At 41.8% G+C, this 16214-nt stretch overlaps 1 protein-coding gene across 2 annotated transcripts in view; it reads right to left on the bottom strand.

The window, feature by feature from the left end:
- Positions 1-16214, bottom strand: part of SH3RF2 (SH3 domain containing ring finger 2) — a 145807-nt gene that overhangs the window by 71870 nt on the left and 57723 nt on the right. For both annotated transcript variants that reach the window (XM_060143900.1, XM_060143901.1), the window contains exons 3-5: positions 12077-12346; positions 8638-8733; positions 1897-2217 (exon numbers count right to left, since the gene is read on the bottom strand). In XM_060143900.1, coding sequence (XP_059999883.1) covers positions 1897-2217; positions 8638-8733; positions 12077-12346 — 687 coding nt within the window. The remainder of the gene's footprint in view (positions 1-1896; positions 2218-8637; positions 8734-12076; positions 12347-16214) is intronic.

The raw sequence follows: 16214 nt of genomic DNA, 5'->3' as shown, positions 1-16214 counted from the left end.
TTCCACTCATCTTTAGATGTAGCTCATAAGTGGGGCATTTTAAGAGTGTGTTTTTGACAACATCTGGGCAAACATGTAGAAATATTTATAATCCACCACCATGTGAATTGAGAAAAGGCTATTAGTACTGTGCAGTGGTTCCCTGGGGATAGGGTATGCCAATGCCACACTTTGGAATTCTCACCATTTGTGAACATTAGGAAGGAATACTACTTGTTTTGAATCCTACTAGGATTCTCTGCTTCGGTCCAGCCTCTCTGTTGATGAGGTAAATGACCAGGGAGAAGAATGAAAAAGGCACCGGGAAAGTGACTCTTGGTTAAATCCTTTGGGAAGCCAACTTATAGCTGAGTGAGCTAGCCTAGATCTACTGAGTGTGGGCTGTACTTCGTATACCTATGTCTATATATTTAGAAAGAATGGTTTCAGAAAAATTCTACTAGTCTTTCGCTTAACTGTGAGTCACTAGGCTCCCATGTTGGAGCATGTATGTGTGTGTATATGTGTGTACGGGGTGTAGAACTTGGGGCACAAAGTGTGTATGTACTTGTAAAAATGTGTTTGGAGTGTGTGTGGGTAGGAAGGGAAGGGAATTTCGCAGTTTTTTAATGCAAGGAGAGTGTATAGGGAGGGGAGAGTGTAATTGTGTGTGAGTGTGTATGTAGTGCAAGTGGCGGGCAGAATGACGACAACAGCCAGCCTCCTAGAGATGCAGACAGTGGTATAAGGTCTGAAGTGCTGTAGCAGGTGATTGTTTTCCTTTTAGACCAGCACACAGGTCTTTGAGGAACCCTTGACTTTCTCCTCCTCCTTGTCTTGTTAAAAAGGGATTAGAGTCCAATTAAGTCATTTAATCCCAAGGTAGAGATTCATGTTTAAAAACAAGATTTACAGCTTAATAAAAATTACATCAGTGCAAGTTGAGGTTTGTCTTTTCGAGTTGTCACCTGCATGGTTCCAAAGAGTGTTTATAGCAGAATACCTGACATGCAATTCTTAATTACTTTGCCTTGTACCTCTGGTCCTTCATCTTTTAAAGCATCCTTCAACCTAAATAGCCTCATGCTGTTAGAAGTAGTTCTGCTTCTGGATTGCCAGGCCGGCCCCTTGGCTTGTCTCCCTTCACTTGGCAACTCAGTGGCCAGGCTTAATAATAACAGCAGTTGTATTAATAACAATAGTATTAAGAGCTAATGCTTATTGGGTACTCAGTATGTGCCAGGCATTGTGCTAAGCACTTTACATACATAATCTCATTAAATGCTCCATATGAAAACCACCAGGGCTGGCTTCAAGGGTATGTGACATGTTTAGTCACACAGGGCTCTGTGCTCAGAAGGGCCCTTCACTTGGTCTGATGCTCTGCTGTTGCCATCTTGAAATTCTTAATCATTTTTGACCTGCATTTTCATTTTTCACTGGGCCTTGCAAAGTATATAGCTAGTCCTGAAAACACCCAATAACCCATAGTTTCTTTTTCTTTCTTTTTCTTCCCTGTCATGTGATGCCTGATACATTACTGGAGGATGGAACAGTGAAGGTTAAACTGTGATCCCAGAAAACAGATGTCATTATCTCCTTGGAGGGAAGTTCTCTAAGGGACAGGAACCATGCCATGGCTCTTAGCAAGGGAAAGCAAACCTCCCTCCTCTAAACCTCAGTTTTCTCATCTGTAAAATGGGGGTAACAATAGCAATAATAATAATACCTAGCTCACAGGCTGTTTCAAGGATGAAATGAGATCATGTATAGACAGTTCTGACACATAATGACATTAGTTGTTATTAATGCATTATGGGGGCTTAGCAGGTACTAAGGATCCAATATTGCTTGTGACACGGTGTGGGTCACTTGCCCAACTCCAAGGTGCCCTTATCCCAGGGGTTTGTTCCCTACCTGCCCCACAGAGCTGGGAGGAGCATCCGCTTTCTCCATGTGCTGAGTGATCACAGAGGGGTTGCTGGAGCTGATGAGCACTGGGGTGCTGATCTCCACCATATGGTGCCCCGAGGGAGAGTGCACCATCCTGTTGAGGGTGTTCAAGGCTGTCATGATGGAGAACTGCCCGGGCCCCTTTCTCCTGGACCCCGGGCCCCTTCGGAGTGTGGGTGCGTTGGTCGCCTTGCCTCTGGAGGATGACACCAGGGACATGCCTTTTGTGTGGGATGACTGACGGCCTTTGTTCTTCTGTAGGAGGTGTCTTGCAGTGAGGTTTGGCTGAAAAGGCAAAAGGTCTGGTGAGAATTTAGGCATCCTGATCTCGTGTGAGCGGCTGTGTCTTACCCAGGCTAGTCTGAAGTCGGCTCAGATGCCACCGCCTCAGTTGTCATTCCTTGGTCAGCTTCCACCTGTTATCAGTATATCCCAATTCCTTTACTATATCCATCAATTCTCACAACTCTCCTGCAACATAGCTACGACTCTTACTGAGGTCTGAAGAATTTAAAACAAGCCATGATACTCTACTCTGATTTTCCCGTCTCTCTCAGCATCATCCCAGCCTCCTTTACCTGGGGGACCCTTCCCTCTTCCTCTAGCCACCCCTGAATCCCCACCTCCACCCTTGACTTGGCTGTTTGCCCTTCTCAGTGTTCCTGCAGCCCCCATGCTTTCCCACTCCACACGGTAATCATTTATCTTCCTTTCCTCCGCTGGACTGTTAGCTGCCTGAGGGCTGAGACCTTATACACGTGTTCTCTGCTGTATCCCCGAGTGGGTGCTCAGTGAGCGTTTGTGCAATAATGAGTGGATGAAGTTGCTCAAGTTCATACGTTTGATAAGTGTTTAACCAGAATGTAAATCCATTCAGGACCCTGGATCACCTAAGGCTAAGACCACCTTTTACTACTTCCTTTAAATACTTTGACCTCATCACCATTCTCTCTTGTTCTATACCTTTTACCTTCAGTGGTGTGCTGGTACATCAGAAAAACAAACAAAACAAACAAACAAATGACCCCCCTCACCCCAATCTGTAGAGTTTACCAATCTCTGTGGTGTAAAGATCTACCAATGGTTTAACAACTGGCTAGCAAGATTCCTGAAAACCTAACACCCAGCCCTTGCCATCTAGCTCCAGCCAGCTCTAGCACCACCACTGACTGTATTGTATTTTGAGTACCCCGCCCACCAAGGGCCCTGTGAGTTCATGTCGTTCAGAAATCGGAAATATGCTGACAAAGGGGATTGTGTGAATAAACTTTCCAGGACAGTTACTTAAACTTCCATCATGATGATTGTTACCTGTTGCCCTCTAAAAGCACGTGTCTCATTCTAGTTTAGAGATTCACCTATAGAGGTAAAAGGGAGTTTGCTCCTTTAAGAACTTTTTCTTCATTTAAGAACTTTTTAATAACAATGTGAGGATGATTAAGATGATTAATATAGTTGAGATAGAAAATTTTAGAAAAGATGTAGTTCCTGCCACCAGAAGCTTGTAATATTGTGAAAAGAAACCATCAAGTAGGGGAAGGGGCATTATTATGCCCACTTTAAAGACAAGAGAGCTGAAGGGGTGACATACATGGCAGAGCCAGCATGTAAACAACCAAACAAGAAAAGACCAGGCGGTAATAAATGCTCTCATGTGTCAGAGGGTGACTGCGGGAGGCGGCTACTTTAGATTGGTGGGGGGCTGTCAAGGAAGACCTGCTGAGAAGGTGACATTCAAGCTGAGACACAGATGCCAAGAAGGAACCAGCCATGTGAAGACAAGCATGAGAACATTCCAGGAGAGGGATTGCAAGCTAGTGGAAAGATCCCGAAGAGGGAGAAAGCTCAGGCTGTTTGAGAAAACGATGTGAAAGAACCAGAAAGAAGTGAGGAACAGGTGGTAAAGAGGAGACCATGGAGGCAGGCAGGATCCGGATCGCATATGACTGGGAGGCTCTGAGTCTATTGACTGTAATAGGAAGCCTTTGGCAGGATTTAGGTGGAAGGGCAACATGATCTGATGTATGCTTTTATTTAGAAGCTCAAGCTACGGTTTGACAGTTTCCCCCTTAGCGTCTGACCCAGCCATCCCACTCCTAGGTAATTACCCAAGAGAAATGAAAACTCAGGCTCGCTCAAAACTTGGTATGCACGTGTTTATAGCTGCTTTAGTGATAGCTGCCAGACAATTGGAAACAATCACAGTGTCTTTCAGTCGGCGAATGGATGACAGACTCCGGCACGTCCGCATCGTGGAGTATGACTCAACAAAGAAAAGGCACGAGCTGCCGATACACCCGACAACATGGATGAACCTCAAAGGCATTATGCTAAGTGAAGGGAGCCGGACTCCAAAGGCTACATTCTATGTGATTCCTGTTCTGTGACATTCTGGAAAAGGAAAACTGCAGGAACAGAAGACAGATCAGTGGGTGCCAGGGGTTGCAGTCAGGGAAGGAGAGGACTTCCAAGAGGCAGCCTGCCCTCGTATTTTTTGGCAAGTGTTGGAACTATTTTATATCTTGATGGTAGTGTGGTTATACTGTATGCATTTATCAGAATGCAGAGACACCAAAAAGAGCAAATTTTACTGTATGTAAATAAAAATAAATACGTAAAAAGCTCACTCTGGCTGCTATGCAGAAATGCCAGACCGGAAGGAGGGAGATCAACTGGGAAATTACTGAAATTATTTAGGGCGCTTCTGATGGAAGCCTGGACCATGTTTCATGTTCCCCCAGAGCACCCATCCCGCCACTGTTCACCCAGTAAGACGATAATACACGCTCTCTGAGTTGACTGAGTAAAGTTCTTTCTGGTCATTCATGGCCATGATGAAATAAGTTAATTTTTTTCTGCCTTCACCTAATTGTTCTGCCCCCAGGTGAGCAATACCGTGGGTGTTTCCATCAGCAACACAGACAAAGAGCCCCGTGTGACTCTGGGTCTTCCCTGTCCTCTGCCAGGGTGATTAATAGCTCAGCGGGGGAAGGACTGCAGAGCTCTTCAATTTGCACCCACTCATTAGAAACAATATCCTTGAGGTCCACTGGGCTGAGCGAGGTTCGTATAACCCAGGCAGGCCTCGCTGGAGAAGTCCTGACAAGAACGGGCATAAGCTCCGCGTTTGTTTTACCACCTTTTACCCAGATGCAATTCAATAAGTCAAACGATACATTAACAAGAAAAATCCTGTTTATGCCAAAAAGCCCACCTCACTCTCAGAAGAAAGCTCTCCTTCCTTCCAATTGCTTTGCATGGCGCTGGTAGTTCAAAACTTATTTAAAGGGTTCTCGGCAAGTGCTGGTCTTAATGAAATGACTGGAATCAAATTTTAAGTACTGCTTTAAAAAGCTCAATTTAGATTTCAAGTAATTTTTGAAAACCAGGTTCCCAGATTACAGCAACCACTTGATTATCTTTTCCCCTCCTAGCAATTAGGAGAACAGGACCCTAGTTTGATGATGACTGTGAGGGTTCTTGTAATCACTAATTTTAGAGGTGGAGTAGTGGGGAGAGTATCCAAATGAATAATCATTAAATGTAGAAGTTTTGGAAAAAAAGGATATCAGAAATGGGTAATGAAGTCAGTGATGCCTTTTTTCCCCAGACCTATGAAGAAGCTTCTTGAAATAATACAGGGGACCATGCAAGCTCTAATCTGCAAAAATTTAAGCACCTCCTAGGTATCCAACTAGGATTAGTTGTAGTTCATCTCTGTCCTTGGAGACTTAACGGTTATCTCCCAAACATCGTAATTGTTCCTCTTCAGCATATGTTGCTTGATCCAGCAAATGGCTCTACCACTGACCTAGACACACAAATCCGAAAATGGGGCGTGATCCTTGACCACTTCCTCACCCCTATCCCCCGCTCCTGTGGGTCTACCTCCTAAGAGGTCCTGGAATCTGTCCAGTTGTTTCCAATCTACTAGTCAAAGCTACAATCATTTTCTAACTGAGCCATGTAGTAGCCTCCTAATTGATCTTTCTGCTTTTTTTAAAATCCCTCCTCCTCAAATTATTCTTCCCACTGCATCCAGAGCAATCTTTAAGAACCCCAAATCTGATGGAGTCACTGCCTTACTTTAAATTTATCAGTGGTGTCTTCTGGCTTCTGGGTCAAGTCCAAACTTCTTATACGGCAGAGGTGAGGATGCTCATCAAATACTCCAAGTAGTCCCCTATACTTCTCAGCTGATTTCAAGCCAGGTGGGACTATGTGACTGGTTCAGGCCAATGGACTATGAGTGGGAGTGACAAATGTCACAGAGCTGAGGCCTTTGCTGATACACAGCTCACTCTTCTTTACTCTTCTCTGCCATGAAACCTAGGAAGTCCATATGTTCCAGATGGCACGGCTACAAGATGGACCAGCCTCATCAGTCTGGGTTCCTCAGTGACTGTGTGAGCACAGCCTCTCACCATTCTGTGCTGAACATGTAATATGGATTCGAAATAACTTTTTCTTTGTGAAGCCACTGAGATACAGGGGCTGTTTATTACCATAGCATAACCTAGCTCATCCTGACTAATGCAGGAAGGTTTACAAAGTCTCCTGTGGTGTGTGTCCCATTTGCTTCCCTGGCTCCATTTTTTTTTTTTTTTTTTTTGTCTCTCTCTTACTCTCTAAGCTCCAGCTCTAGTATTCTTTGGTCCTTTGGAGGCACCACACTTCCTCATCCTGCAGGACTTTTGCACATGTTACCTCCATTCCCTAAAACACTCTTCCCTCCATGCTTGCTCCTCATCATTTGTCAGATCTTGGCTTACAAGGCATTTGCCGACACCCTACCCAGGTAAGTTGAACATCATACTCTCCTCCCCCCAATAGTTCCCTCTCCTTCACTCTTTGCATCATTCATCACACTTATAATTATTTATTCATGTCTGCCCCTACAATCCTTGAAAGTAGGGACTCATATCTGTCTTGTATCACTGGAACTTAGCACAGGATCTGACATGGCAGGCACTCAATGAAAAATAAGTTGAATGATTGAATATATATTTAGGACAGGATCACGTTGAAAGGTATGTTCTCTGAATTTTTTTCCTGGTCAGTCGGACCACCTCCCAAATATTTTTTTCATTCATTCACTTATGAAGCTAATTTTTTTTTATGAAGTACCTGCTCTGTGTTGGGCTAGCCTGTGAAGTACAAGCCACACACCCATCAGGTGTTCTGAGAAGAAAGAGACAACTGAGTATTCAACTAGTTGCTGGAATTTTATGGAAAAAGAAGATTTCTAGCTGAGCCTCATAAAATGAGTGAAGTTGAACACGTAGAGAGGATTGGGTGGCTGTACCTGGAAGGGGCTTCAACAAGAGAAAAAGCACGATCATTTGGTGAGAGTAGGAAGACCAGCCTCTCTGGACCATTCCTCTTCCCCTCCCTTCCATCTTTCATTCCTTCCATACAGATTGAGATGAGAGGGTGGGGGAACCTTGACAGCTGGGCAGTGTTCTGGGCACACCATTCACTTCAGAACCCGCTTCGGCTCTTACGAATGGTAGAACTGGTCCCTTCTTTACAACTCTGCCTCTGTTCTGTTTCATCCCACCCTCCTAGAGGGCAGGGAGCATACCTTCTACTTCTTTTATAGCTCAGCACCGCTAGCTTTTAATGCTTTATGCCTGGTAAGCACCCAATAAGTGCAGTTAAACAGTGAAACCTCTCTTTTAAATTTGTAATGACCTGCTTCAAGCTGGGGTGAGAATGATGGCTAGAGAGGTTAGGGGCTATAGGTTATATTACTATCCTGGAGAAATAGGTAGATAGCCTAGCGTGTGTTCTTTCTTTTTTTTTCAAAGTAGATTTAAAAAAACAATAGAAGTAATATGTGCTCATTTCTGAAGATTTACAAAATACAAGTCAGCAGAAGAACATGAAAATTATCTAGAATCTCACCATCTGGTGATCACCACTGTTAATATCTTGGTACATAGTCTTCTAGCCCTTTATCCATTTATATATACACATATGTATTTACAAAGCTAGTTTCAAGCAGTTAATTTTTTTTAATTGTGGTAAAAAACACATAACAAAATTTACTATAATAACCATCTTTAAGTATACAGTTCAGTAGTGTTAATTTTATCCACATTGTAATAGAGCTCCAGAACTTCATCTTCTAAATCTGAAACTTTATACTCATTAAACTTTATTTTACTTACCAATAAATCACAAACATATTTCCATAATACCAGATACTCCATGATATTGAGTATTCTCCTTTAACATTATTTTTAATGGGTATATATTTTTCCATCACCATAATTTAAAAAAACTAAATCCTTATTGTTGAGTTTTAGATTATTTCTGGTTTTTCACCACTATGCACAATGCTACAATGAACATTTTTGCACATTTTGTACACATATCTTTGCACACTTGTTTTAATACTTCCTTATAATGAACTCTCAGGTGTGGAATTAGTGACTCAAAGGAGATGTACATTTTCAACATCCTTGATAGGAGTTTGAGTCTGGAAACGAGAGACGGCACCAATTTGCACTCCTAGCAGCAGAATGAAAAGGCCCATTTTCCCACACTCTTGCCAGAAATGGGTATTATCATCTAGCATCTTTTCTTTCAAGACTTTAGTTAGTTCTGAAATAAGCCTCATATCAAATAGGAATTACTCACTGTAGCACATGTATAATTCTGAGTAAGCTTGAATCAGATGTAGACTTGATAGTCACGTACCTCTACGAACAAGATTGGGAAGATGCCGACTTTATCTCCTAACTTGCCTTCTGCCCAGTTCTCATCCACTCGGTTGATCACAGTGATGATATCATCCTGAAAGAGAGAAAGTCTCCTGGTTAGCATTTACTGTCAGTTTTCAGGTGCTGAAAGCCTTCAGTGGAGATCGGCTTGGAGTCTCAGATGGTGTAAGGGGCAAGGAATGTAACTCTTTCACAATTTATTTACAAAATCTTCTACTAAAATAATCTTTCTCCATAAAGGGCAGTATTTGGGTCACCAAGACCAAAAGAGGAGTAGAAATAATTTGGAGCATTGAAGAAATCCAATAGGAAAACTTGGAAATGTCTCTAATTTTCCATCACCAGCAGAATCTGGGCTTTTCATTTAAATTAATCTGATGGAGAAACCAAGATGGAAGAGGTAGGGAGATAGAATTTTGGCTTAGCAAAAGGAAGAATGAATTGCATTCTGATTTTGAACACTTTTCAGTGTTCCAAAAATTTTTTTTAAATAAATTTATTTATTTATTTGGCTGTGTGGGGTCTCTGTTGCTGCATGTGGGCTTGCTCTAGTTGCTGCGAGCGGGGGCTACTCTTTGTTGCAGTGCGCAGGCTTCTCAGGGCTTCTCATTGCGGTGGCTTCTTTTGTTGCAGAGCATGGGCTCTAGGTGCATGGGCTTCAGTAATTGTGGCTCGTGGGCTCTAGAGCACAGGCTCAGTAGTTGTGGTGCACGGGCTTAGATGCTCCACGACATGTGGGATCTTCCCGGACCAGGACTCGACCTGTGTCCCCTGCAATGGCAGGCGGACTCTTAACCACTGCGCCACCAGGGAAGTCCCCCTATTTAATTTTTAATGTATCAAACATAAAGTGGCTTTTTATTTGAATGTTTCTTATTACCAAAGGTTATAGGGAGATTTGTAGAAACACTTGGAAACACAGATAAGCAAAACAAAGAAAGAATTCTATCACAATATAGATACAACCACTGTTAACATCTTGGTTGCCACATTTTTTCCCAGATTCTTTTCCATGAGGATAAAATATATGTGCATAGAGACACACTGATTTTTAAAAACTTTTCAGAAAATATACATAGGCATGCAATAAAGTACAAACATTTTAGATGTAAAGCTTGATGAATTTTTTAAATTGAATATATCCACAAAACCCCAACCCAGAGTAAGAGATATAAAATACTTCCAGCGCCAAGATGGCTCTTAGTACTCTTTCCTGTCACATAGCAAGAGGTAACCACTACTCTGACTCCTAGCAAATACATTCATTTGGCTTATTTTGTATTTCTTACAAATGATGTCATATAGGATACATTGAATTTTCACTTAATATCACATCAGGAATACCTTTCCATGTCCATGCCTGTTATCAATCTAAATCTGAATATTCATCCACTGATCTTCTGATCTATGCCCCTTAGTAATATAGACGAATCCAAATCTAAATCCATTATTGTATTATACCCTTTCTTAGATTTCTCTGTCCTTATTACAACCTGTAATTACATATTTATAAGTTATGATTTCTTTAATGCCTGTCCACCCCATCAGACCATAAACTTCATGTGTGCAGGGCCTTATCTGTTTTGTTCATTTTTGTCCCTAGGATCTTATATAGCGGTTCCCCTATAGCAGGCAACCAATCATTCCTTTTTAAAATTTTTCTTATTGAGGTATAGTTGATGTATAATATTATATAAGTTTCAGGTGTACAACATAGTGATTCACAGTTTTTAAACACTATTTCTTGAATGCATGCATGCATGAATGAATAACTGCATGTGTGAATAAACTGGAAAATTTACTGAGATAGAAAATACTAGGAATAAAAGCTTCTGGAGAGAAGATCTTGAGTTTTTTTGGACATGCTGAGTTTAGGAAGACCATGAGATATCCTGGTGTAGTCTTGGCCTTCAATAGGCTTCCAGAAGGAATCAAATCCTCTCTTCTGGGTCCTCTGTCCTCATTTCCCATTTATGTGTCTGTTCCTTCCACTAGACTGCTGGCTCCGTGAAGACAGGGACAGTGACTCATCACTTTATCTCCAGTGGACAGCTTGGCACATGGCTGGATTCAATGAATGAACAAGCAGGTGGGTAAGTGTCCCAGTTTGCAAATTCCCAGGAAAGGGCAAAAAAGCAGGTACTGCTTCTTGCCTATGTCTTCCTCCAGCTGTGTCCCTAGAGCTTAGTGTCTAATGCCTGGCACAAAGTAAATACTCAATAAACGCTTGTGGAATTGAACTGCCCTTCTCCAGCTGTAGTCAAAGTATAAAGTTTACAGGTCAGCTACAGAATGACATTCCTTAGGGGACTCACTCTGAGGTGCTAAGACAATAACAAAGATCAGTATTTCAAAATATGGAGGACAGTGGGGTTATCTAGTTTGAGTGAATCTTAAGTAAATCTCATTTCCAGTAGTGATGGAATAAAAATGTTTTACAAAACAAAAGACCTTTCCTGAGCTACTGTAGCAGTGCCACTTGTACTTGTATTTGCTACTTATCATAAGTAGCAAAGAATGAAAATCACCCCAACTTTGGTTTCTAAGAGAGAATTCAAATGTTTACGGAATAATAAGTACTGAATACGATGACTTAAAGTACAGTTGACCCTCCTCGTCCGCAGCTTCTGTATCTTCAGGAATCAATGTGTCCTAGAACTAATCCCCCTCAGATACCGAGGGATGGTTGTAGTCTAGACTTTAGTAGACTTGTCCTTACTTGCAAATGCTGAAGAATCATCCAAAAAAAAGAGAGGAAATAAACCTTAGGGTAACTAATGTGTTTGGAAAATATATCTTGTAAGAGGTGATTTATGTGTAAAGATATAATTATGTTATTGTGTTGTTTGGAGTGTTTTGAATGCAATGTTTACAAAAAAATAGAGTGTTGTAAACGAGTAGTACTAGGTGATCAGAACTTGCAGATACACAATGAAAAGGTAAGATCTGTAGTTCTACACAGCACGCTGTTAAACTGTGTCTGTAATCTTCTGTCCAAGTGTTTGTTTATCTCACTACTCTGCCTGAGGGTAGGTGTTGTGACTTGTTCATGCTGTCTCCCCAGCAAAGAACAGGTCTCCTGCAAAGGTAGGTGTTGTGACTTGTTCATGCTGTCTCCTGCAAAGAACAGGTGCTCAAAAGTGATTGTAGAATGAATGAATGAGTGTGCAGATACTTTGTTTTGCAGTTGCGATAGAACAGGTTTGAGGATTCCCATCAAACTCCTATTAGATTTCTCTGGCGACTTTACTACCATATGTTTGAATTATACATACACATTACATATATAGGCACACACTTATACATTTATGGATAAAATATAATTAAAAACAATCAGCAAATATTAAACAAAAACTCGAGGTTCTGCCAGTCTTTATGTGGTCACTGGTGACTTTGGTAGCTGCCCAGAATCTTACCTTGAGGAAGGTCAGGCAATCCTGGTTCTTACTCTTGTCCTTGTCACGCAGGTCGAAGTTGTAGAGGGCCCGGCAGAGTGGGGGTGGCTGGGGAAGCTGCTTGAGGACCTCTACGGAGCTGGCTGGGAAGATCCCACTGACTCCATTGATTTCCCCCTGGTACCAGTTCTCATCCAACTGTCTCCGGAGGAGGATGACATCTCCCTTATTAAACCTCAGGTCACCAGGATTCTGCCCTCGGTAGTTGCACAAGGCCTTTGCTCGCGGCACCTGCAGTGTCACGGATCAATAAAATATGTATGGCTTAGAGGCTGGAGGGACACAAGGGATCATATTAATAACTAAATACAGGGCACTTCCTATGTACTAAGTGCCGTACGTGGGTCATCTTGTTTAACCTTTGAGATAAACACTATTATTCCCCTTTATAAGATGAGGTGACTGAGGCACAGAGTGGTTTAGGAAGTTGCCTAAGGTGACACAGCTGGGAAATGGCAGATATGGGGTTTGAACTCTGACAATCTGATTTTAGAGACCTGTTTTTTTTAATATACATTTATTTATTTATTATTTATTTATTTATTTTTGGCTGCGTTGGGTTTTCGTTGCTGCGTGCGGGCTTTCTCCAGTTGCGGTGAACGGGGCTACTCTTCCTTGCGGTGAGCCAGCTTCTCATTGCAGTGGCTTCTCTTGTTGTGGAGCACGGGCTCTTGGCGCAGGCTTCAGTAGCTGTGGCGCACGGGCTCAGTAGTTGTGGCTTGCGGGCTCTAGACCGCAGGCTCAGTAGTTGTGGCGCACGGGCTTAGTTGCTCCGCGGCATGTGGGATCTTCCCGGACCAGGGCTTGAACCCGTGTCCCCTGAAAAGGCAGGTGGATTCTTAACCACTGCGCCACCAGGGAAGCCCAGAGACCCTGTTTTTTTTTTTTTTGCGGTACGTAGGCCTCTCACTGTTGTGGCCTCTCTCATTGCGGAGCACAGGCTCCAGATGCGCAGGATCAGTGGCCATGGCTCACGGGGCCCAGCCACTCCATGGCATGTGGGATCTTCCCGGACTGGGGCACGAACCCATGTCCCCTGCCTTGGCAGGTGGACTCTCAACCACTGTACCACCAGGGAAGCCCAGACCCTGTTCTTAATCACTATGCAGGGAACAGGATTTTGGACTTGACTCCACAACTATGTGAACTTGAGTGAGGCTGTGACTCTTTCTGGGATCTGAATACTGATTTTGAATTATGGCTCCACCTCTTTGCTCTTGTGTGACTGTGGTCAAGCTATTTCGTCTTTCTTAAACCACATTCATTTATAAAATGGGGTAATAATAGAATGTCTACCTCATTAGAGTTGCTGTGAGGACTAAAAAATATTGATAATGCATTCTGTGTATTGCTTGGTACATAATATGTGCTCAATAAATGACACCTCTTAGCATTAACACCTGTAATGTAGGGCTCAGTGTTGACGGCAAGAAAATTGAGGTGAAAACCCCCTGAACATAGAAAGTGCTATGTGAGAGTGATGCATTGTAATTTGTCTTCAGCCTGTCTAGAAAGTGTAAACCTCATGTGTGTTTGGATCTTTAGGAAGCACAACCGAGATGAGTTAATAGTCAGAAATCAATAATCACCTAAAAAAAAATCAGCTAAAGAATTGTCATTTGTTAAATCAATTGTCAGTCTAAATAATTATTTCAGTCAAATGCATTTCTTTTCCTGATTGAAACTGGTTTCTCCACAGAGAAATGGCGTCACTTTGGTCTTGTTTGAGGTCAGTTTGACAAATGGAAAGTTCTAGTAACTTAGGTTTTATAGAAAGCCTGTCAGTGTCACCTATGATTGTATTGTATTTTGTGCTTTCCTCGGCCATTGGGTGGAGTATTCCCCTCTGCTGGGGACAGTCTTGCTGGGACCTTCAAGGACCTTCAGAGTCTGCAGTGTTCATTTGAAAAGGAATTTCAAGCAGCTTCAGGGTCGAGACAAGACCTGAACGGCATCATATTGCTGATGGGACAGCAGCAGAGCAATGGTTTTCTGCTGGTCCCTGGGGAGTTAGAAAACCACAGGAACATAGCTCATCCTTGGGAAACTGGTGGACAAATGAGCAAAGATGTATGTGCTAGGAGGTTTAACACACTGTTGTAGATAAATGGAACCAGTTGAATAAATTATGATACATCCATACAATGGAAAACCCTACAGTCATTAAAACTGATGATGTTGATCTATAATTAATAACACTGAGAGTTACTCATAATATACTGTTAAGTATAATAGAAGAGACTAAAAACAGTTATGTAGACTAGGCTCTCTTTGTAAATATACATATATATTTTTTACCTGGGGAAAATGCTAGATGGCTATATACTAACATTTTAAGAGTAGTTATTTCTAAATGATGAGATTTTTGAATATTAAAAAAAAAGTTTCCCTAAGTGCTTTGCAGTGTTTTCTAACTTTTCTACAATGAAAAAATTGTACTGTCTATTACAATTGGATAGTAAAAAGAAAATGAATGAAGCTGGGGGATAAGAAGTGAAAGGTATGGGAGGAATTTAGGAAGAAAATAAGCCTAGCTGAGTGGGATCAACAAACCACGTAACTACCTTTTGGAGAAGCTTCTCCCTTACCTGAGAAGTAAGCAGGTAGAAGCAGATGGAGAACAGAGGATTTCTGGGGAATGATCTGAATCTGTTAGACTCCCAGGGTTAGACATATCAGGGAATAATAATTGTCCCCAAGCCTTCTCCCAATTTTACACTGTGATATAAATCACATTTTTATGGGTATATGAGCACCTGGCACACACTGGTCACACTTACCAGGCTCACTGGCAGCTACATCTGGCCAATGGGATATAAGCAAATTTTAGGAAGTGTCCCTACTGAGAGAGACTGACTTTCTTTTTCTTTCCTTCATTTTGCTATGTGGGATGCAGAGCTGGCGCTCTAGCTGCCATCTTGAACAATGAGGATAAGGGTCACACCTAAAAAGGGGAGAAAGTAGTCTGGGTTGCAGAGCTGCCAGGCAAGTCCTGGACTACTTTACTTCCAGACTTGTGTCTGAAATCTAAATAAACTTCCATCTTGGCGAATACACTGTTATTTTGGATTTATAAAAGGAAAAGAAAGAAAAGGAAGGAAGAATGAAAAAATTAGGAAAAAAGGAATTGGAGCTCCTTTGACTTTGCATAATAATGATAATATCAATAGCTAATATTTATTGAGTGCTTCCTCCTATGTACCAGATACTGTGCTAAGCACTCCACAGTATATTTTATTTAATTCTCACAACAACCTGTGATTAGAAAACTGGGGATCAGAGAGGTTAAAAATTTGCCAAAGTTCATGAAGCTAGAAAGTGGTAGATTTTGGAATTTGAGCTCAAGTATGTCTATTCACAAGCCCAAGCTCTTAACTACTCAACCAGTGTTTCTCAAAATGAAGTCTGTGGTTTACCTAGATCAGAATCTCGGGAAATGTAAAAAATGCAGACTCTTGGACCCTATCCCTGAACCAATTTGACCAGAGTCTCTTAGAGGGCAGTTTAAGTAGCTGCATTTTTATCCAGCTCTCCCATCCATCCAAGTTTGATGCCGCTGGTCTGAGTTATGTCTTATTCTAACTAAAATGGAGATTTGATGTAGTCTTGTAAATGGCTGAGCTGCTTTTTCCCTTTCTTTTCTGGAAGACATTCCCATACAAGGTGGCTTATGTATTTTAATGACTATTGAGCAAGTATATTAGACTAAAACTGCACAAAATGCTTAAATCTCTTTGAAGGTGCATAAACTTTGAAACCCTGAGATAGTACTAAGTGCCTGACCATCTTCATCTTTTCTCTATCTCCCCTCAGTTGAGATAAACTATTGTGGAAGCAAACTGTAAATTCTATTTTTAACATGAAGACTCTTTTCATCACCTCTTTTCTTCATTCTCCCCTTTTACTCTCAGTTCTACATTCATACTTATAGAAAACATTGGCTTCCATGCTGTAAAGAGGGTGGGGGTGGGGAAGGAGAGAGAAAGAATCTGAAGAGGGGAAGGAAATTAGCATTTATTGTGTTTCTGGCAAGCCATAGGAATTTGTCTTACATTATTGCACTACTGCACTTTCCATGTACAGTACTATCTCATTTATA

This window comes from Lagenorhynchus albirostris, chromosome 3 (genome assembly GCF_949774975.1).
Source record: "Lagenorhynchus albirostris chromosome 3, mLagAlb1.1, whole genome shotgun sequence".
Classification (NCBI taxonomy): Eukaryota; Metazoa; Chordata; class Mammalia; order Artiodactyla; family Delphinidae; genus Lagenorhynchus; species Lagenorhynchus albirostris.
This window is presented reverse-complemented; position numbering and strand designations above follow the sequence as displayed.